The following is a 24,557-nucleotide window of genomic DNA, read 5'->3' as shown; positions in this document are numbered from 1 at the left end:
TCCAGGCTGTGGTTAGGTATCCAGTACACAAACATTTGGATTTGGAATGCCCAGTGACCCCATTTTATTTTAGTGTCACTTGAAAGGATTATGTGTGCAGAGTAAAACATGTGATTTTTTTCTCCGAAAATACAATTTCAAACATGTCTTTTAGCCCTCAGAGATTGCAGAATAATAAGTCATTTATACGCCCGACTTCGATTGAAATAAAGAGTTAATATATACAAACTGGAATGAAGTAGGTTAATGTTTGTCGGTCATCAATTTTACATAATACTAATCAACTATCAATTTCCTTTCAAAATTATACCAAAATTACATGGAGTCACCAGGCATCATAATCTTCATTTAATTAAAGTTAGTGGAGGTGTAAGAGAGCTAGCTCATCTGTGGATCGCACTCCTAATGTAATTTGAGAACTTTATGGCCGGGGATCAGTAGTTTGACAGATGAACTGAAAAGCATTAGCAAAACACAATATAAAACAAACTCCCTAGCGATTTAACCGAGCTGTATCCTTCCTTCTCAATTACATCAAATGAGTAATGTAGTAAACTATCATCGCCGCCAGTGAACCATCAACATTGAGAGGAAACTGAGCGCGGAAGAGGTCATGTGCCCACCAGCCAAACTGTTTCAATATTTCATAAATTCATGGTAATAACATTACGAACTCAATGTTTTGTAACGAAGTTTATGTTATTGAAGGCAGTTCTTAATTGTTCTTAATTAACTTGCAATGTCAATCCTACGACACGTTGTCATGTGACACATATAGACATATCAAGATGACCTTTCAATCAGAGTGTTTTCATAATCATTAACGACTTTAAAGTGCCGCTTAATCTAGTGGTAGCTGCTGGGTGCTCTTCTGGCACGGTTGTATCTCTAATCTTTCTCAGGATTGGAATTAATGACCATTTTATCAGTGTATTGTTTTTGGCACCTGAGATAGTGTCATGATAATGCAGATAATGGGATCTGCTGAAGAAGCTGGAGATAATGCTCCACGCGAAAACGCCGCGTATCGTCTTTCAGAACTGAACATAGGGCCATTGTAGATGTTTTGTTCATGTTATGTACAGTATATTATTTTAACCCGGTTTATCTTATGCAAAAGTACCATTTTATTAAGAAAAAAAAATGTTAATATGTAAACATGCGCTAATAAAACATTGCCGATTTCCGACACAAATTGTATTGTTGGTATAATTGTACTTAATGCGTTGTGATATTTCTTCCATAATTCATATTTTATATTGCTCATGTATGTAAGTCCGTTAACTCATATCTGTATGTTTACACATTCACATGTCACGGAAAATTGGGAATAACTAATACTATGATTGAGAAACTTATTGAAACAAGATGAAAACTTATAAAATACTAGTATGCAAAAGTATAAAGAAACGTTTCATCAACTATTTTGATAAAATTCTTTCCTAAGTGTTTAGTTGTTTCTGAGACGATTATCCGATGCATCCTAAATTGTGGATTTCTCTCTCTGTGGCTCGAGTATGTTATAGAATAATGGAAAATATTATAGAATGATGGAGACCCTCCCTATATACTTTGTTAAACGGTTTTAAGTATTAAAAGCTTACCAATTGATACAGATTTTTTGTTGGTGCTTAATATTGACTGTGCATTAACGGACTGTCTCGACACACAAGTAAGGATAGTTTAGTCTTTTGTGACTTTATTACAAAATCAGGTTCATGTAAATATCTGCAAAAGCATTTGTTTACAAATCTATAAAAATATTTGTTTAATAGAAGTGCATGAACATACAAGGCGGGGGCACTAAATGACTCGTACTCATTCTTTGACATTGTGTTTACATTTTCTATTACATAAATTAATTATAATACTAGGTGGACGTGGGAAAACAGTTTTCAGGAGCAATGTGCAATTTGTTGAGAAAAAAAAAAGAATTAACGTACTGAACTGGTTTTTTTTTCTATCATTTGGCAGACGAGCATATTGCATAATTCATTCATCTAAAAACCAATAGAAGAATAATTTATTTTAAAGCCAATGTTCTTTTACGGTTCATTTATATTTTTGCAGCGAAAAGACATACTGTAGCTTTTATATGTTAATCAAATAAAAGGTGAACTGGTGGACTTTTTAAATTTTCTTTTTCACAATCGCATACGTTAGTCCTCGTTAACCGGGCTGTAGTCTGGTTTGAAAGGGAAAATGCATTTTTGCCAATTAAAGCAGTTAATTGCTTGATTTTTATGTTTGAATTGAAAAGTCAATTTTTGTGTCTGAGTTAATCGTCCCTTGTCATGAAATTTAATTCACTAATCATGATTCATTTTATCCATTTAATCTAATGTAAATTCGAAATAAGATATCTTAAAATCGTCTTTGTTGTGAAATATACAAAGGTCTGGTGCATTTTCATTAACATATTGTGAAGTTTTCTTTTTTCAAACAAAAGTCTTCCCATATTACTGGGAACACCTTTGGTAACACCGCCTTTTAATTTTGTGTGGTTTTAAACACTTAAGGGGAGAAAAATGTTGTGCTTTGTCAGCGACTGCACCTGTGTGTTTAGATATTAATTGTTATAACTATAATTGTCGAAAGTGTCAGCATGTAACATTGCATTGTTATGAAAATACATATAAATAGTGCGAAAAAATTAATCTTAAAGGACATTACCGTCCGACCATATGCCCAGATTACAGTTATCATTCTATGGATGTATACGGTCGAGAATATTTAAAGGTACGTGGAATATTTATGATTGAAAATGATTAATTTATGTTTTCAATTAACTTTTTTTAAGCTACTTAAAATTCATATATAATTGCACTATTTTGATAAAGACATATTTAGTCAACAACTTAAGTTTCATGATAATGCGTAATATAAGCTGACATCATTGATCCAAATGTTTGATCATTTGGTCTTGGAAACTAAATACATGCCTAACATGATTGGCAATCATTTAATGCACTAACTCTTTTCAGTCACCTAAATACCAGTGTTTTTATGTCTCGAATTATACGGCAAATTAAAGCCGTTTTAAGTATATCTAAAGCTTATTCGCACGAGATAAGGTCAGCATAGTGTCCATAATTACATGATTTTCTAGTTTTCAATGTATTATTCAAGTGCGTCATAAATGCTCTTCAAAGAATGAATTTGATAATGATTTATTGCTATTTTGGAGTTATGAAAAATGCATGCATTAGATTAATGTTAGAATGATTTATGAAATGTATTTTGGCGCAATCAAATCTTAACACCTTTTACTGTCATAAATGCAATGATGTCATCGGTGTTTGATGTACAGTTTTATAAGTACATACAATTAATGTCTACTCTTCTGAACACTTCCGTGAAATATTGACGAGGCCATTAATATTTTTTGTTTTCTTCATATGTATGTTCATCGTCTTGGGAACCTGTCAAGAAGCAATTAAAATTGCGACTGAATTACATTCTAAAATGATACTCCAGAGTGCCTCCATCTACTGAATCTTCAGTTACATAACAGAATCATATGAAAGCAAAGACCTTAATCCAAGACAAATTGTCTGTGGAAGAGCTGCATTTTAATTGGAGGAAAATAATCTTATATTCAAATTCTGAAAGATGAAGTCATATAAAGTTAAAATATTATAACACTTAGTCTGTTTGTATATCATCGACCCCTGTTTTAATACCTCTGCATATGTTTATTTTTCAGACTAAAACACATTCTCTTTCCACGTTGGTAAGAGCTGCAAAATTTTGTGGGAATGTAAATCATGAAGTATGACTGGCTGGCGTACATAATGTTTGTGAAAGCGAAATTTATGCAAAATTGTAAAACAAGAGAACGCTATTGTGAATCAAAGTTATGAAATAAATTGAACACGTATATGAACATTAATGCTTTTGGAGTAATTTACTAATTTTATTGCGACGGCAGTAACATTAAAGGAAACTAGAAGAGGTTGAAGCTGAGTTTAATACAAATGCTTAATCAACAGACATTTGATGTAGACACAAGACAAAGTCATGGGCTGTGAAAATCGTCGGTGCAACTGAGGGGTACGGAGGTACAATAGGGACTTAAGTGCTGTGCAACACAAGAATTTCTATTGTGTTCTGTGTCATACTGCAAAACCAGTGGTCGCCACTCGAAGATCATTTATTTAATATCTTGGCAAACTATAGTTTGGTATTCCTTGCATGCCATTGTGTCCTCAGATATATAGATCCTTAGCTGTGTCTTTACTCAGTCTCTTATTCTCACTTCTGTCTCAAATTTGATTAAGAAAGTTTGCGTTTAGAAAATACAAAAACGAAAGACAAACTCGTTCGGCTGAAGTTCACTCCCGGGAATACTTCTCTTGAGAAAGTCTTAATGCAATAGTGTGTGAATTTCCTGGATAAAAACGAGACATCTGGAAACGCAATTTTCTGGATAGGATAAACCATGTGACAGTAGCTAATGGAAACAAAATATGAGGCAGTTAAGACATGTTTTGTCCAAAATGAACCTTTTCTGAGACATTATAGCTAAAACAATATTTTCTATAGTCTTCGTTATACGATTTGTATACGTTGTAGTGTACCAAACCTGGACGGAAACTCTAGGAATGTTTAGTTTACGGGTTACTTTATTGGCCCTGGGTACTCTGATGACCCGGACTTGGGCTCTGTACGAATACTACGACGCAGGCGCGGGGTATGTCAGCGACTACAGTGATTGGGGGACCCTCGGCGGCCGCGCCCACCAGCCCAAGTGCGTGGACATTCCCGAGACGATGCGGCTGTGTCATGACATCGGCTATAAGACGATGCGTCTGCCGAACTTGCTTGGCCACGAGTCCGTGCAGGAAGCGGTTGACCAGGCGCGCGTCTGGGTGATGTTGCTAAATCTCCACTGTCACCCAGACACCAAGCTTTTCCTTTGCTCCCTCTACTCGCCCGTGTGCCTCGAGCCGTCCGTCTACCCGTGCAGGTCGCTCTGCGAGGGGGTCCAGAACGGCTGCGAAGGCCGCATGAATAACTACAACTACCCCTGGCCAGAGATCCTTCGCTGCGACCAATTTCCGGAGGAGCTTTGCATTGAACAAGTCAACTTTGAAAGTGGTAAGTTAATTTTATGCAGATATTTAATGACCGCTTAATGTATACGTGTTGAGATAAAAGGCATTTTGGTTAAATAATTATAATATCTTTATTAACAAAGTTTATGTCACTATATATCATTCTAATGTTCTCTCATACTCTTACAATGTGCTATTAATCTTTCTTCTGTGCATTCTTGCTGTTTCGGTTTTTGCCTATCGCTCATCGTTATTTATTATTATACTCATTTTTTCCTTTGATAACAAGTAGTCACATTTCAAAATGAAATGGAATTTAAATGTGCACTATGCGCGAAATCGAGTGTTTCCGCTTAAAACTAATTTATATTACTTTAAGGCAATAGTGAATGCAACGCTTTCTATTTCATATTGTAATTATTACAAAAAATACATCAGTGACAATATTTGAGTCGAGTTGAGCACTAACAAAAACAACAACAACAACAACAACAATAAAAACAACAAAAGCATCAACTTCAATCAATCAATTAAGACATCAATCAATTAAGACATCAATCATTTAAGAAGTCAATCAAGCAATAAATCTATACATTTATCCATCCATTTAACATCAATAAACCATTTAATCAACCATTCAATTAATGGTATATCACTACAGCAATCAATTTAATCAATCAATAATTTTATCCCTTTCTGTAGTGTTTTTTATCAATATAATTATACATTTGAAAATGATTAAAATACACGTGAAAGTTAAAAATGGACAATGTGACTAGCATTACAAAAATGTACTTAACGAACACATCAAATTTACGGTAAGTCTGAATGTACAGTTACATTTATTTTTGTGGGTATTACAGCATCTTTGTTTCGTCAAATTGTTATTTCTTGTCATTCATGGCTTTCTCCGAGTACGTTTCCTGTGTGTTTATCAGACATGCTGCATTTTTTTGCCCACTTATGGATTTCATTGATCTTTATATAGGTTCATGAACGCACTGTCTTCACCGATGTTTTGATATATTGCAGAATTTATCAAACTGCACTCATAATTTAGGCCCTTTTAGATCACTGTTGACATTGACAATTTCAAGCATCATTTTGTGTATCTAAAATTCCGAGCATATCTTAAGAGATTGTACAATCATTCACATTGACAGACCTAGGATTGTTTTCACCATTTTATTTTTCAAGATTTGTTTGTATGAATATTTATTTTTTTAATTGAGGAGATTCGTCGAAGAGATATTAATTGATGTGCACTTTTATAAATTACGAATAATTTCATTTTTCCATAAAATTTCACTGGAAGCATACATTTATTCAAGTCAAAGTTTTATTAGCAAATTCAATAGTAAACGAACATTGTCTATACACAATGAACAAGCATGAGTGATAGTTTGATGACATGAAGTAAATTTTTAGTGATTAAGAATGGACGGAGTTAGCGTAGCGAACGAGCCCTTCTCGGTCATTAAGATATTATTTCAGATCATCTAACTGACTTAGAATACAACCTTATTGGCTAATACATTGACAACGCAACCTCTGACGCAGAAAATGTGTATCGGATTAGTGGCAGTGGGCGGACCTCAAAGCACTCGCGAAAGTTGAAATTCTTAATGATTAAGTCTTTAATTCTTAATAATTAGGAAGGACTCGTTCGCTACGCTCTCTCCGCCCATTCTTGATAATTAAGAATTCTCTTCATGTCATCTAACTATTACTTAAGTTGTAAATAAGCTAGTCGTTATACCATGTGTTTGTTTATTTATTATTCATTTGTGGTTAAGAAGATGATGTACTTTGTACAAGTCTTAATAAAATATCTGTTCTGTTCTGTTCTATAGACGATCAACCATGTAACCCTTTTGCCTGCAAATGTAGGTATTCTAAAAGCTATTCTATGGCATTTAATGATAAGTTAGATATAGATCAACGATATATGAACATTAGAATTGCAACATTAAATAAGATATATTAACGTTGGAGGTTTCCTAAACATTGACCATTAGGAGCGGAAAACCGTAATACCACGTTCTGAGAAGACCTTGACATTCTCATATAATTATTTATATATCATATTAGAACGTATTTTAGTAAGCGTGGAACCAAATTATGTACTTATTATGATTCATAGTTTGTGCGATTCGGACTTTCCATGTCTTAAGTTGGCAAAAGGAATAATACTTTCATACTAAAATTATAAATGCACGAGTCTTGTAAATAAGTCTGATTTTAACTAAATTAACTTATACGAAGAAACGTTCACAATTCTAGAATATTTAAAACCGCACAAACATATGGAAATTATTTTAGTAAATCACCATGATATTGAAATCTGTCTGAAAAGTGGAGTTTTTGTGCAATCACTTTAAATTTTAATCGATTCCAGACGTCTAAAGAGGTTTACTACGCAGTGGAAACATAATGTGTAAAACACAGGCTACAATGTTATAGTTATTGTTTATTTTTCACTTTACTAAACCATGTAATCTGTATTCTAGCCTCGGCTGTCGATTTAATTGTTTAGTAAAGCAAAAATAAAAAACAACTTTCCTCGTGTTGGCAAGAATGTCTCCATAATAGCCAATGCACATGCGCACAGCCGCTGAATAGCCTATCTAATTCAACCAATTAATTACTAAAGGGAATTTTAATTTGGCAAATTTTGATAACTTGAGAATTCGTAAGCGTAAACACTGAAACGTTTATCTATTCCCGTATACACTTTAAAGATAACAGTAAATATTTTTCTGCTCTTATGCCATCATTGTTCATTTTTTGTTGCCTAAACTTGCAAAAAGAGCACAATGTTTGTTTTTCTTCAATTTAACGAGCAAACCGACAAAAAAACATACAGCATTGTCGTTTCGCTACCTTGCACAACCGTTTAGATGAGACTAATAGAAATATGACTCAGCTTTACTGTTGTCGGAAGAATTGCAACTTTATAATGTTATACATTGGAACCTTTAGCTTGCTTTTCATGATTTTAACGTGCCAATATAATCTGGAATGTTCTGTAAGTGGTCATACAGGCTCGCGTTTATTTTTGTTTCAATGCCGATATGCTTTGGTATGTTCTGCAAGTGCTCAATATAAGCTAAATACTTATAGGCTCGCTTTGAACATCCCATATACTCTGGTATATTCTGTCAGTATTCATATAGGCTTGCTTTGAACATCCCATATACTCGGGTATATTTTGTCAGTGTTTATATAGGCTCGCTTTGAACATCCCATATACTCTGGTATATTCTGTCAGTATTCATATAGGCTCGCTTTGAACATCCCATATACTCGGGTATGTTTGTCAGTGTTCATATAGGCTCGCTTTGAACTTGCCATATACTCTGGTATATTCTGTCAGGGTTCATATAAGGTCGCTTTGAACATCCCATAAACTCGGGTATCATTCTGTCAGTATTCATATAAGCTCGCCTTGAACATGCCAAATACTCTGCTATGTTTTGTCAGTGTTCATATAAGCTCGCTTTGAACATCCCATATAACCTGGTATGTTCTGTCAGTATTCATACAGGCTCGCTTTGAACATCCCATATAATCTGGTATATTCTGTCAGTATTTATATAGGCTCGCTTTGAACATCCCATATACTCTGGTATGTTCTGTCAGTATTCATATAGGCTCGCTTTGAACATCCCATATACTCTTGTATATTCTGTCAGTATTCATATAGGCTTGCTTTGAACATCCCATATACTCGCGTATATTTTGTCAGTGTTTATACAGGCTCGCTTTGAACATCCCATATACTCTGGTATATTCTGTCAGTATTCATATAGGCTCGCTTTGAACATCCCATATACTCGGGTATGTTCTGTCAGTATTCATATAGGCTCGCTTTGAACATCCCATATACTCTGGTATATTCTGTCAGTGTTTATATAGGGTCGCTTTGAACATCCCATATACTCGGGTATATTCTGTCAGGGTTCATATAAGGTCGCTTTGAACATCCCATATACTCGGGTATGTTCTGTCAGTATTCATATAGGCTCGCTTTGAACATCCCATATAATCTTGTATATTCTGTCAGTATTTATATAGGCTCGCTTTGAACATCCCATATAATCTGGTATATTCTGTCAGTATTTATATAGGCTCGCTTTGAACATCCAATATACTCGGGTATATTCTGTCAGGGTTCATATAAGGTCGCTTTGAACATCCCATATACTCGGGTATATTCTGTCAGTATTCATATAGGCTCGCTTTGAACATCCCATATAATCTGGTATATTCTGTCAGTGTTTATATAGGCTCGCTTTGAACATCCCATATACTCGGGTATATTCTGTCAGGGTTCATATAAGGTCGCTTTGAACATCCCATATACTCGGGTATATTCTGTCAGTATTCATATAGGCTCGCTTTGAACATCCCATATAATCTGGTATATTCTGTCAGTATTTATATAGGCTCGCTTTGAACATCCCATATACTCTGGTATATTCTGTCAGTATTCATATAGGCTCGCTTTGAACATCCCATATACTCGGGTATGTTCTGTCAGTATTTATATAGGCTCGCTTTGAACATCCCATATAATCTTGTATATTCTGTCAGTATTCGTATAGGCTCGTTTTGAACATCCCATATACTCGGGTATGTTCTGTCAGTATTCATATAGGCTCGCTTTGAACATCCCATATACTCTTGTATATTCTGTCAGTATTCGTATAGGCTCGCTTTGAACATCCCATATACTCGGGTATGTTTGTCAGTGTTCATATAGGCTCGCTTTGAACTTGCCATATACTCTGGTATATTCTGTCAGGGTTCATATAAGGTCGCTTTGAACATCCCATAAACTCGGGTATCATTCTGTCAGTATTCATATAAGCTCGCCTTGAACATGCCAAATACTCTGCTATGTTTTGTCAGTGTTCATATAAGCTCGCTTTGAACATCCCATATAACCTGGTATGTTCTGTCAGTGTTCATATAAGCTGGCATTGAACTTCCCATATAATCTGGTATGTTTTGTCTGAGTTCGTATAAGCTCGCTTTGGACATCTCATAGAACCTGGTATTTTCTGTCATTATTCATATAGGCTCGCCTTGAACATCCCATATACTCTGGTATGTTTGTCAGTGTTCATATAAGCTCGCGTTGGACATCCCATATAATCTGGTATGTTTTGTCTGAGTTCGTATAAGCTCGCGTTGAACTTCCCATATAATCTGGTATGATTGTCTGAGTTCGTATAAGCTCGCTTTGAACATCCCATATAACCTGGTATGTTCTGTCAGTGTTCATATAAGCTCGCTTTGAACATCCCATATACTCGGGTATGTTTTGTCAGTGTTCATATAGGCTCGCTTTGAACTTGCCATATACTCTGGTATATTCTGTCAGTATTCATATAGGCTGGCTTTGAACATCCCATATACTCGGGTATGTTTTGTCAGTGTTGATATAGGCTCGCTTTGAACATCTCATATACTCTGGTATATTCTGTCAGGGTTCATATAAGGTCGCTTTGAACATCCCATATACTCGGGTATCATTCTGTCAGTATTCATATAGGCTCGCTTTGAACATCCAATTTACTCTGGTATGTTTTGTCAGTGTTCATAAAAGCTCGCATTGAACTTCCCATATACTCTGGTATGTTCTGTCAGTGTTCATATAAGCTCGCTTTGAACATCTCATATAACCTGGTATGTTCTGTCAGTGTTCATATAAGCTCGCTTTGAACTTCCCATATAATCTGGTATGTTTTGTCTGAGTTCGTATAAGCTCGCTTTGGACATCTCATAGAACCTGGTATTTTCTGTCAGTATTCATATAGGCTCGCCTTGAACATCCCATATACTCTGGTATGTTTTGTCAGTGTTCATATAAGCTCGCGTTGGACATCCCATATAATCTGGTATGTTTTGTCTGAGTTCGTATAAGCTCGCGTTGAACTTCCCATATAATCTGATATGTTTTTGTCTGAGTTCGCATAAGCTCGCTTTGAACATCCCATATACTCTGGTATGTTCTGTCAATGTTCATATAAGCTCGCGTTGAACTTCCCATATAATCTGGTATTTTTTTGTCTGAGTTCGTATAAGCTCGCTTTGAACATCCCATATAGTCTGGTATGTTCTGTCAGTGTTCATATAAGCTCGCTTTGAACATCCCATATAACCTGGTATGTTCTGTCAGTTTTCATATAAGCTCGCTTTGAACATCCCATATAGTCTGGTATGTTTTGTCAGTGTTCATATAAGGTCGTTTTGAACCATTCTTATATAATGCTGTATGTTCTATGATGTTCATAATAGGTCGCTGTTAACTGGCCTATTTTCGAGTCCATTATCACCTGGTATATTAGGTAAGGGTTTATGTAGGCTCACTTTTAAAAGGCTTAACACCTGGTGTGCTCTGTTAGGGTTCATATTATAAGCTACGGGGTAAGTAGGTGACCCGATATCGGATATACGGGGCATAGGAAACCATATCGGGTGAGAGCGTAGCTTAAACCTGAATATTGTGTCATGTGCCCCGTATATCCCATTTCGGGTCACCAACTAACGCCGTAACATAAATATCACGTCGACATCCTGTTTACATGTTAAAATGTATAAATTTAGGGTCATATTTATCTTGCCTATATACGAGTCCATATCGTCTTGTATGTTCAGTTAGTGTTCATATAGGCTCGCTTTTGACTGGCATATCACCTGGTGCGCCCTGTAAGGGTTCATAAAGGCCCATCTTTATCAGGCTAATATCGGCGGCCATATCAGCTGGTATGATCTGTGAGTGCTCGTATAAGCTCGCTTTGAACTGACTTATTCAGAGCAATATAATCAGGTGTGTTCGGTCAGTGCAGTACCCATATAAGCTTTTTTGCACATTCTATCACACAAGAAATACCTTAAATAGAGGTGAACTCTGCTTTTTTGTTTGCAATTCAAAACAAAACACTTCAACGATTCTGCTTTGTTAAAGACGAGATGTGTGGGCATTATTATTCCGACAAAGCGTTTCAGTTCTGAAATTGTTTCCACCGATCTAAGGTGGTCAATAAACAATCCCAAACCCCTTGTGTCGGGCTTTGATGTAACTGATTTATTTTACTTTGATTTTAAATACTTTGGTTTATATGCCTTTTATGTTAATTCAAGAGATTGCAGAAAATTTATCGACAGATGTAATAGAAATATACGCATCTCGTGCTGTTTAAACATTCTTAATTTCTTACCAATCCTAAGCACGCCAAAATAATCATGCTACACGATCATTAGTTGGTTCGATAAAAAACAGATTATGATTATCGTAATTAGTAAACAAAATATATTTATCATCTTAAATTCTAGTATTCTGGCACGTGTCGACGTATTTTCATGTATGTTAATGAAAAAAGATTAGAATCATTAATCGCTATATAAGTTTAGACGAAAAATAAACCTGTGTCCATGAAATGGGTCTCGGTGAGCTTCTGTAACTAGCGGTGCCTTTTTCAAAAGGTCTAGTTTACCCTTAATAGCAATTGACCAATAGCCAATGCGCAGGAAATTCGGCATTCTGCTGTGGCGTCAGGGCCTTTAAACAGAGGCGTGTTAGTTGGGGTTCCACAAGCCCGACATTCCTTTAACAGAACTGCTGGTGAGAATAAATACAAACTCGTTGGATCACCTAAAACGATAATTACATGGGTTTTTACAAGCGTGAATAAGTTGTTACCATCAACCAGAAACATCAAATACTCGATCTGTTGTTCGAACCATTCTAAACATATAAATTGCTTGATCGTGGTCGTTAAGTGTAAGTAAGCAACACATGGTAAAATCATAATTCATAATCTAGTGGGAATTCTTGAAGTCATTTTGTAAGAGTTCCATATTATTTTTGATTGGTTAATCAGTTCTAAATCATTCAGCGATTGGTTGATTGACACCTTTGAACTACAAAATAATCCAGAATAAATGCCTCAGCAGTGTATTTATTGCGCGTGAGATTAACGATCAAGTCGATAATGATTTTATTCATGTTAATGAAATGCACGTTTATATAAAAATGCGATCTCGAATGTATAAAGAGATAACATGTTCATTTTTGTGTGCGTTTATGTGCAAAACGCATGCACGAAACAAGTTTTGACGAGCTAGCATTTATAGGCAGTTACAATATCATATCAGGCAAATTGTCATGTTATTTCGGATACCATTTACCATTTCATATAATTCAACTATTTGTTTAGTGATCACACGCAACTCAAACATTACGCCGGAAGACAATTTATGGGAATATTAATCGAAACATTTATACGTATAGTATCAGCTTAGACAATGAATGTACAAAGTTTATTTTGGATATACGTGTTACCAATGTTATGGATGTACGTTCTTGGCTACGAGTACGACTACACGAACGGCGAGTATGTTCAGAAGCACGACCCGGACGGCGCATGGTACAGCATGGACGTACGGGCGATCATGCAGACCCAGTGCGTACCCATCCCGGAGGGCCTGACGCTGTGCCGTAACGTGGGCTATGAAAACATGACGCTGCCTAACCTGCTCGGCCACGATACGGTGGGGGAGGTAAAGAAGCAGGCGGCGCCATGGACGCTCCTCTACAACATCGGCTGCCACCCGAACACCGACCTCTTCCTGTGTTCCTTGTACGCGCCCGTGTGCCTGGAGAACAAGCTGGCGTCGATCTTCCCGTGCCGCTCCCTCTGCGAGTCCGTCAAAAGCAGCTGTGAGGCCAGGATGAACAAGTACAGTTTTACGTGGCCGGAGATTCTTAAATGTGATAAATTTCCCGGCGACGATAGCCTCTGTATAAAGAAACCCATCATGCCTAACAGTACATCCAGTGAGTACCGGTACATGAAATTGTTTGCGACGAATGAGTTCATAGGGGGACGGGTTGCTGGTATTTTAAAAGTACATATTTCACTTCTTTGCAGAGCTTCCTCTTCTTTATTGCTTTTCTATTTGTAATCCCATATGCAGGCCAAACTGAACGTACAACTTTTTGTCCGTTGTCTGGCAGACCCTTTTCACGTCAGAATGTTGTTGCACATTAGTGTATTTAATGACTGTACACCATTCTTAAGGTCGTATAAACTAAACGTAAGTTGCTGCGTATGCTGTTAATGTGACCATTTTAAAGCTCAAACAACATATCTCAAAACAACAACAACAACAATAACATCATCATCAGCAGCAACAGCAATATCAACAACAACAGCCACATTATCGACAACAACAACAATAACATCGTCATCAACAACAACAACAACAAAGACAACAACAAGTTTTCAAAGCATTACTATGTGGCGATTGGAAGTTGGTTGTCCAGTAACCGACTATCTGATGGTACCAGTGCTTATTTGAGCGCGTTTACATATATGAGTATGTGACGCCTTCAAAATATTTCTTTTCACATTTTATTGAGAATGAAATTTAAATAGATATTTAATGACATGAAAACGTCTATAAATGTGCAAATACCATAATGTTGAACCTGCGGTTCTTGTTCTATTCAAAATAAGATTACATTTATTAACATCATATTTAAATATTAATGTATCCGATCGAATAAATATTTTGAAAAGACGATTATTGTACATGATCGTGTGAGGTCTGTGTGCTTTTGACGCTTGATTTCATCCGCCTTGAAACTAATTTTTAACGATCACTTCATACTAAGGAATCGCAGAATGTCCCATTTTATGGATTATAAACCAATCCCTTGTCCACGGGGGGAAGAAATACTATATGAATAAGGTGTCGTTGTTGCTGCTGTTTTGTTCCTTTTTTATATATGTATATCCTTTTTATTAAATTCTCGAAATAAAATACTTTTTATTTGATTTCTAAATAATTCATCACACGACTTTATACCATTTCAGACTCATAAAGGTGATTTAAAACAACAACAACAAAAACACTTGCATCAAAATGTAACAAAAAGTAATGAGTTTAAACAAACCATTATCCCGCACAAACATGACATCGGTTGTCATAGCATTCTCGAGGGACGGAGTCATGATTCATCTTGCTTGTCACATGGTAAACCGCCGTTACATTCGGTTCAAACTTCATTAATCTTTATTTCAACAAACTATTTTTTTTCATTAAACAGTACGAATGCCATAGGTTAGGCATTAGTGCACCAAAACTTTTTTTTTTTTTAAAAACAACCTATATTTTTTTTAAAGGAGAGTCACTTATTCAAGTTGGTAATTAATGAATGTGTATGATAGGAACGATTATTATATATATTCAAGTAAATAATTTTTGGAATGGCCCAGAAAACACACGTCTTCTTAGGGCCGCTTTGTATTTCGTTAACATGTAAAGCAATTTTCATTTTCGGGTTTTGGGAGGGCACACGGACCGCATCCCCTTTAAAATTGTGTTGTAGTTAACCCTCTGAATGTCAATATCCGAGACGCAATTTGAATGAACAGCGTGCACTTGATTGCACTATTTCTATCTAAAATGGCGTAATCTTTCCTTGGGCAACATAAGAGATTTGTGACATCATAAGGTGCACATCAGGTACAAAACAATAGAGAAACATAGCTGTTTTCTGAATCATAAACTATTAACATTTTTAACTTTCGGTACAAAGTTTCGACATGTTCATTCTATCATACACATGTAAACAACACCAACACATATTCATGAACTGGCTGCTTGTCTATTTAAACATTCTATCATTCATATTCATATAAAAAATGCGCATTGGTGGTGTTCTTTATAATAATTCTAGCATATTAACGTTACACAATCGAGATATTCTCTACGGAAATCTCAACTTATCTTTACTGTTGTTTAATGGCTGAAAGTGCTTCAAGTCTGGTGTTTGAAGATAGCTTTTTTGTGAGCTGCAATAAACTGCTTTCAACCTTTCTCATTCTCCATTGTACATACAGTTGTTTCATCAATGAAGTGAACACAATAAAACAAAACTTTAGGCTTATATATTGATTTTAGGATATGCATAAAAGATGGCATTGTTGTTCTTCACTTTTTGTTGAACGACCAAAGACAATAGGGATACTAATCATTTGTGTATTATTAAGTGATTGACACACTTCAAACTAATATAATGTTAATTGAATGTGTTCATATAAGACTACCAATGTTTCTTTCGATCGATGCATATACGTACGTTTTGAAATTTAATACAACAGATAATCATAATAATGAAATAACAATATTGAAAGCGATGCATCCCTTTTCTTGTTTCCTTGCACTCCTTTCTTCCTTTTCTTCCTCTCATACCTTTGTTGCTTGTTGGTTTCATATCATAATGATTCTCAGGTAATAGTTTTCCAAGATTTAATTATAAAATAAGTCATATATTACATGCACATTGAGCGTGTGTATTTCACGCTATTGCTTGTAGGCTTAAGCATATAGTGGTCATAAATGTCCTGTAACCCTTGGATACAAACACATTCTAAGTTGGTTACGTCCGTATCAGTTTGGTTGCAAGACAGAAAATACTGAGACCATTCCATATTACTCGTGTCAGCACATTATTAAAGATGATAAACACAAAAGCGAAAACAACCTCAGAAGTTAATTATTTTGGTAAAAAGGACTTAACCTTATAATATTTATGTGTAATATGGTATGGTCAAGAGCTTAGGCTTTTCATGTATACACTAGTGCGTATTTTAAACGTTCTACAGAAAGGTCGCAGCCCGACCTGACGAGGCTACCTTTACGCTGTAGAACGTTATAAATATATATTGTCATGTTTAGTGGATGCAATTCTTTGTGAACCAATGAGAACCGAGTTTTGTTCAAATGTCTGTGTCACAGCAACCTTCCGGGCTAATGATGTCAGCAGAACTTTCAATAGAGACAGCTCATGATTTGAGATCACACAAGGGACATTTCGTCTAATGATCGCATCTGCCCTTTTTAACTCAAATGCAACTAGACCATTCGGAACACCTCGGCCATTTTTATCGAAAACAACGTTTTCGATAAAAATGGCCGAGGAGCTCCGAATGAAAACAACGATAATAATGGTCGAGGAGTTCAGAATGGCAACTATTCAAATGAAGCTTTTTAGTCAAATCGTTCTACAAGTACTTAATATAGCGACCAGGCGTTCTATGGCCAAAATTATAATAATGCTCAGTTCTCATTGGTTCACAAACAAGTTCATGCACTGAAAATAAATCGTGTTCATACTTCTACAGTATGATTATATTCATTCTACCATAATTTCATCTTTGCTATATTTCATAAAGGTAGTGGCGCGAACACCACAACGGGTAAGTGCCTCTCATTGTCGCCACGTTCATTTACTGTGTGTCTCATTTGTTCCATTGCATAAATGTCACCTTTTTATATTTTGTTTATTGTTTCGTTTTTGTTATGTAATCGCCCAACGTATAAACCCTTTTCAACTACCCACCCATTAGCGTTAATCTATAATTTCTCTGTCTAATTTGTCTGTGTGATGTTTAAAGATGTAGGAAGTTTTGTTACGAAGATGCCCCAAAACGTCAGGGTAATTTATCATTAGTTTGTGTTTTAATGCATAATAAGAGCAACTTGTAAATCCATCGATTGCGAAGGTGCTTAGTTAATACTTTGTTTAAAGTAACTAATAGCATTGGTTTGGCAATTGCCAATGACATTTCGTCATTTTTTTTTAAAAAGCAAAAAATAATAAACAAACATATAGGAAACCAGATTTTGGTATTGTTTCATTGCTATTTTAATATAAATACTAATATTGAAAACATCATACGGTACAAATGTTCGAATTTCAGTTTGTTTAAAACTATGACAAAATATTTCTGTTTTATTCAGATAACAACTTAAAAAAAATCTCGTAAAACTCATACAGCAGACATGGATTCATATCATTAATTTATCACAAAACAATGCTGACAGATACAAAAAAATATCTTTATTTTCTACGTTTCATTTGATAGATTCTTGTCATAAAGAATGTAGCCTTTCTTAAAATCGGAAAAAACTCCACCAGTATGTGGCATGTCAATTTTGCTAATGAGTTGATCATTAGAATGACATGTGCCCGCCAGTGTCCATCAATTACTCCACCGTTGGCTGCATTCACCTGCGGGCAAGAAGGGCATGTTGCAGCAACGCTAACGGCAAAACAACCAGTTTTTGTCATTCAGACACATTTAACAAATTCATAAGTTCCGTAGGAAATGATGATATGGCCACCACACAAACACTTTCTTCCGTGTTGAAGGCGTTATGGTTATCCATCTATTTATTATTCTTATTATTTAGAATTTCATAAGTTATACCCTGTACTTGCATGATACTTCGTTTCCATATATTATACCACATAAAAGTTGTTTATGGGTTCCACTATGTCATGGTTTAGTTTTGTCAATGTTATAGTTAATTGTAAATGTTTGTAGTAATGCTTAATGTCATGTTATAACTTGAAGTTCTACTTAATATAAATATGACATCGTATTATATGCCTAAGGTGTACGTTCAGTTAAGTAAGTGACCATATTTGCGTAGTTGTCAATGTACATTTTATTGATAATAGCCTGTAATGTGTTCTCTTTGCCGTTTTAGCAGCCAACGTGTGCCATGCATGTAAGCAGCCAATGACATTCGAGAGCCTGCTGGACAGCTATTGCTGGGCCACCTTTGGTAAGGTATATTTTTCGATTGATGTGTTCTTTATTGGCATTTGAATAGTTTGGTACTGTTAAGTCCAGTCTGACTTATACGAAAGCTCAAACATCAAACAGACTCTTTCAGGTTATCAGCGATTTCTTTTTAAATTTCTGAAAGCCGGACCTAAATGATAATCATGACATAGATTTGGTTATGTACTATTTTAAGCATTGGTTAACATACGCTCTACCAAGTTGAGCTTTTTGCGACTTACGATGCCATGATATTGGCATAGGATCACGTAAGTTTTATAAGTCTGTTTTAGCACTTTCGAATTACTGTATCCGTGGATATAACTTCGCGATACACATACTCATAAATACAAACACCTATCGAGGAATAGCTTCATATGATTACCGAATAACGCATTATGGATACATTTTTGCATCTTTAAGCCTGAAAGTACGTGTTGTCTGGCATAAATCGGTGTCAGTGTCTGATAAATGAAGATACAATATTTTACAAAAACCTCCGAACCAACTTCGCTATCTGATTCCGACCAGCAGCAAGTTAGAACGTACATTTCCGGGTTTGAAAGCCAGACTTCGTTAAAATAATTTGGCAATAAAACAGCGTGGTACGGAGTGCTCTGGTGCGGCACCTGCTTTCTTCGTAAGCAATATGTTAGAAAACGCATTAAACAAGTATGTACATCGATAAACTTTTCTGCTTTGGCTATCGGTGGAACATAATTGAGAATCCAAATCCGCCACGTACAAATTTCCCATCAATACATCTTCTCCGAGCAATAAATAATTTACTTACATTTAAAAGTCACTACGTTGTTATTGCGCATACAAGAGATTCTCGGAGGAATCTGCTTTTTGTTAATCTGAAAGACAGATCAGTTAGGCAGCAGGCACTCATAAAATATCAAACAGAAATATGCTTCATTGCTGCACAGATAAGTAGTTTTAATAACGCGGAGGAATTTGAAGTAATTGCCAATTAGGCCACTTACCAGAAAGTAATTCTTCATAATAGGCCACCAGACGATAGTGTAGAAAGTGTAATGTGAATTCATAGAGCATATCTGTCTGTCTTTAATCAATAGTTTCCGTATGATGAATACCCTCACCCTTATATCTTACCATATACACATCCTAATCACGACTGATTTCTTTTCTTTGCAGTTGTTAAAATAAAGATGAAGAAAGTAGAAATCAATGACCTGGGAGACAAAATACTTGAACCTAAAGGGAAAGTCAAATTCTACAAACCAATACCGAATAACATGACCAAGGCAGAAATGAAAGCCCTCCGATTCAGCATTACAGACGGAGCAAGGTGCGATTGTGAAACGTTGGAAAACAAGAAAAGTAGAAAGCTGATCATGGGGGCCAAACAGGGCTCTCGCTTTGTGATAACTTACGTTAGCGAATGGACAAAGAATAAGGAATTTAAAAGGGCCATTAAGGCCATAAGAAAGGGACACGACTGCAAGCAGCAGATCGAGAAAGAAATAGGGGGACAAAACGAAAATAACGGAGGTCTGAGTATAAGTGGTAAACCACATTCCCAGTCGGGTGAAGTGGATGTGAGCATTGACGGTGGATTTGAGGTACCTGACACAGGTGGAAAGGACCAGAATAGAAACAAACGAAAGAATAAGAAAGACAAGGGAAATAAAGGAAAGAAGAAAAAGAAGGACAAGAAGGGCAAAAAGGACAAGAAGGACAAGGACAAAGAAGATGACCCTATGGCCAATATTGGTAGGACACTTGGATTAGTATGGTATTGTTAAACCAAAACTTAGATATAAATGGCAAACGACCAATCAAATACTTCCAATATTGAAATCAATATCTACTAGTAAAGTTCTTTAGTAGGCATTGTCCAATAATATACTTATATCTGAATAAATTTGTGGTATGTCCTTTTGAAACTTCATTATATTTCTGTTTTATTTCAGCTGGAATCGGTTGTATACCATGTAAGCAGCCATTAGTTTTCGAAAATCTTATCGAAAAATTCTGCGCTGCTAATTTTGGTAAGTGAACTCTAAGGCGTTCCCAGCCTTTTACGATTGAGTTGCGAAATTCTTAAACATCTTAAATATCATTTATTTGACAATAAGGTTTGTCCTCTTTATAAAACAAGCAAAACTGAGCACCAAAAATCAAACTCCTCCAAGGATGACTGCTATAAGTCAAGAGACGTATGTATGAAGATTTCTGTTTGTCTTTCAGTTACAAAGATACAAGTGAGGAAGGTGAAAATGGATAGCAACGGTGATAAGAGGCTTCAGCCAAAGAGATTGAAGACAAGTGATTTCTATAAACAAAAAGACCTTTCTAAAAGAGACATTAAGCGTCTACAACCAGTAATAAGCGGTGGGTCCGGTTGTGACTGCATCCAGGCTAAACGTAAAAATACACTATTTGTTATGGGCACCAAACAGGGCGGCCGGGATGTTATTACGTTCCTTAGTGAGTTTGTGAAAGACAGTGAGTTTACAAGGTTTACCACAGAAATTGAAAATGGATATGATTGCTCTAGTGTTGTACAAACAGAATAAGGTTGTTGGTAGTCTCAGACGTCAATTTAGCCACGGACGCCAATTTAGACATATTTTATATGCGGTTGTGACAGAATACCAGATGCTATTACATATGGGTGAAACTAATTTGTTTGTGAAGTGAACCGGTAGTTACAAATGTCTTTTATATAGATAGAAAGACAGTGGGTTAGGTTGGTGTTAGCAGTTGACATAGACTGTCAACAAATCAACATTAACTTTGTGACACAGACTTTGGAAACAAACAATGTATGTTGAAACTATACATTTTAATGCATAAACATTTTGCATTCTTCTACGTACATATGTATACCATGTTTAAAAGACTCATCACGAAGCTGAGATATAGGCTTGTGTCTATTTCTGTTACGGATATGGCAGATAGAGTATTACTGTTCTTTCATTTGTACAGATATGAATGATGCGAAGGTGTGTGTGTATATTTGGCATTTTCTTTAACTCGTTGTTACGTATATTCTACAATGCTTCCCACAGGCAGGGCCCATCATCACCAACGTCTTGACGTTTGAACTCTCAAAATTGTAATTCTTGAGGGGTTTTTGTAAAAAGAATCAGAAAAGTATTAATCATGCCTATTGATGTATATGTTACATATGACAAGTTTTACCATTATTAATTTTAACGTTTTAGTTTATACTAATTTCTTTTAGCTCGTTTGTGATGAACGCTGATAGCTTATAGAATCACCCTCGAGTCCGTTTCTTTGGAAGAAACCAGTACTGATGTCCATTTTGAGAAAGTACCACTTTTGGGGGTCGAACCCACAACCTCTTGGGTGAAAGGGGGACACCTCTTCCACTAGACCACTCTTACCACATTGTTAACGTTTTTGGCAAAAATATTTTATTCATGTCTTTTTTCTTAAATTTATAGATTCACATTCCTAAATGTTATTAAAGTCAGACTTAAAACGTTAGTATTTGGGCCCTGTGTTAAGACGTCCAGTTGGAAGTGTTTTTTTTTAATGTGATGACCGATGGCGGGCGGATGGCTGGACGGGTGGTCGTCTCGACCAACGCTCTATTACTCGACACTATTCGACCCGATCTTTATGTAACTGGATATGTGATGATATTTGCTAGAAAAATAATGTAAATACTTTAACTGAAAAATAATGATTTAGGTCTTTGGTCTATTTCAACGGCATTGTTTGCTAAAATATCAAATCACTTCTGGTCTCTGTGAAGTGCTAAAGTAGAAAATCGCTTTTGTTGGGCGGTTTGTTATTAGTTTGTCATGTCAAAAGAAGCAATTTGACACAAATGACGCAGCTGACAAGCGTGTAGTTTTCCTAATGTGTTATTCATTTCTTACTTGTCATAAGTTTAGCTGTTTTTGTGTATATGATATTGATATGCGACGAAGACATGTATTGTGCTATTTTAATAGCTTTTCTCATACACGATGCTTTGTTACAAAAAAATATTGTTTCGTTTTTAAAAAAACTTTATTTCATATGTAGTGACTATGTTAGTAGAATTTGATAGGTCGTACTGGTATGTGCAGGAAACGTATAAAACTGGCAACATTTTATTGTTTAGACAAGCATTTAGATAGCACGTGTATAACTTGTCAAATGTTATAAAATCGACATTCAGCCAAAATATTTATTAAAAATGAATGCTTTTTTAACAGAAATAGGCAATTTCAGTTTTTTAATTATCTGTTTATGTGTATTATACGATCGAATGTTCTTCGCTAAGCTCGAATTTCTCGGTCAGTTCGAGCCATGTAATTCTACGCATGCTTGCGTTTTAATTTTTGTTATTTTTATCTCTTTCTAAAACATGCGTAGTATAATGGAAAGGTGTACACTTTAAGTCTGAACTTCTTCAAAATACGTGTTTAAGATACTGTATAAGAGAAAAAACAAATAAAAACGGTATCGTTGATAACTCCTGATTTACTGGTAAAGTAAAAAAAGCAGAAACAAAAAAATGTTTTGATTTGTTCGTTTCATTTTGTCTTGAACTAAAAATAAATTATTGAATTTAGAATTTGTTTAGAACGTCTTGGTCATTTTCCCACGTCACACAATGCATTAGTTGGTTATGACGGTCGGCGACAAGAAATCATGACTGAACACAGCGACGTAAATGCCGAACCCATGTCGAAAAAACTTAATTCAGTACAGGTGAAGTAATCGAAAAAGCAGACCAAGCACTTGAAATCTGGCTAAATGTTAGTTAAAATATCTATTGAGTTCCGATATTGCGGTAGCACACTAGGATAGATTGTGGCGGATCCTACGATATATTTGGAGCATATTCTTAAAGCATTAATGACAATCAAACCACGAAACCAGAAACACTTTTGACTCACTATTAGATAAATCACTCTACGAACCAGTTACACCAGACAATCGTTCCCCTCAGCTCACAAATTAGCTAAATCTCCGTACCGTCATCCACTTGCAGTAGACAAATTGCCTTGTGGAGTACTGGCGTGATTAATGCCACGGGCTCGAACAAATTTGTAAGTGGCATTTTGCATTTGTCTTCTCCATTCATGGTAACACTCTCTCACACAATCAGCTCTCGTATTGAAACATTTACAGATTGAACGAGTTAGTATGTTTCGAAATACGTATAATGAAATAAAAAACGTAATTAGGGTTTGATTAAGACCACGAGCAACGATGTTTACGTTGAAATTCAAGATTAATGTTTAAAAGCGATTTCTGCGTTGCTATTTTACAATGATCCCCATTGTAACTTAAACTACGCGAGAGTCTTACCTTAGGATTTAATTGCCAGTGAACACAATAAAAAACAACATGAATTAGAAAATACAAACACAACTTAAATTGGTGCGTATGTCGGAGTACTTTTGTAAAATGCAAAATAGTTAAACTTCATTTGAATGCGGTTATTTAATTAAGAATGGCATTAATTGCTGTATAAAACTTGCAAGAAACTTATTTTGCATCTCATCTAATTGCTGGTCGGAGTAATTGTAAAATGCAAAAAAGTTCAACTATATTTAACAGCGGTTATCTAATTAAGAATGCCATTAATTCCTGCATAAAACTTGCAATATACTTATTGTGCATTTCATCTAATTGCTGGTTCATTCTCTTACTGTTAAGTGGCATTATTTCACATTGAAAACTGACCAGTATCTGCGTGTTATATACGATACCATCAAGGAAACTCTTTCAAAAGCGCGGCGGCATGGGCGGCTGGCAACTGAAGCCTCGTAACATTTGATAGGACCGCAAAACCCTCATACGATTATTTTGTAAATAAAAAACATCTAAACAGTGTAAAAGTATCATAACA

General features: G+C 35.6%; 1 protein-coding gene across 8 annotated transcripts; it reads left to right on the top strand.

Annotated features, from left to right (window-relative positions):
• Nucleotides 1–1,554: 1,554 nt before the first annotated feature.
• Nucleotides 1,555–23,273, top strand: LOC128230495 (secreted frizzled-related protein 1-like). Of its 8 annotated transcripts, none has more exons than XM_052942816.1 (7): nt 1,555–1,672; nt 3,707–5,100; nt 17,312–17,335; nt 18,633–18,710; nt 19,871–20,449; nt 20,650–20,727; nt 20,927–23,273. In XM_052942816.1, the coding sequence occupies exons 2-7, from the start codon at nt 4,605–4,607 to the stop codon at nt 21,253–21,255; spliced, it is 1,584 nt and encodes a 527-aa protein (XP_052798776.1). In that variant the 5' UTR covers nt 1,555–1,672; nt 3,707–4,604; the 3' UTR covers nt 21,256–23,273. The 8 variants fall into 8 exon arrangements, with proteins under 8 accessions (XP_052798776.1, XP_052798778.1, XP_052798775.1 ...); XM_052942818.1 differs by lacking the exon at nt 1,555–1,672 and adding an exon at nt 2,547–2,739 and having other exon boundaries at nt 18,636–18,710; XM_052942815.1 differs by lacking the exon at nt 1,555–1,672 and adding an exon at nt 2,548–2,739.
• Nucleotides 23,274–24,557: the final 1,284 nt, after the last annotated feature.

Source organism: Mya arenaria, chromosome 4, assembly GCF_026914265.1.
Source record: "Mya arenaria isolate MELC-2E11 chromosome 4, ASM2691426v1".
NCBI classification, from domain to species: domain Eukaryota; kingdom Metazoa; phylum Mollusca; class Bivalvia; order Myida; family Myidae; genus Mya; species Mya arenaria.
This window is presented reverse-complemented; position numbering and strand designations above follow the sequence as displayed.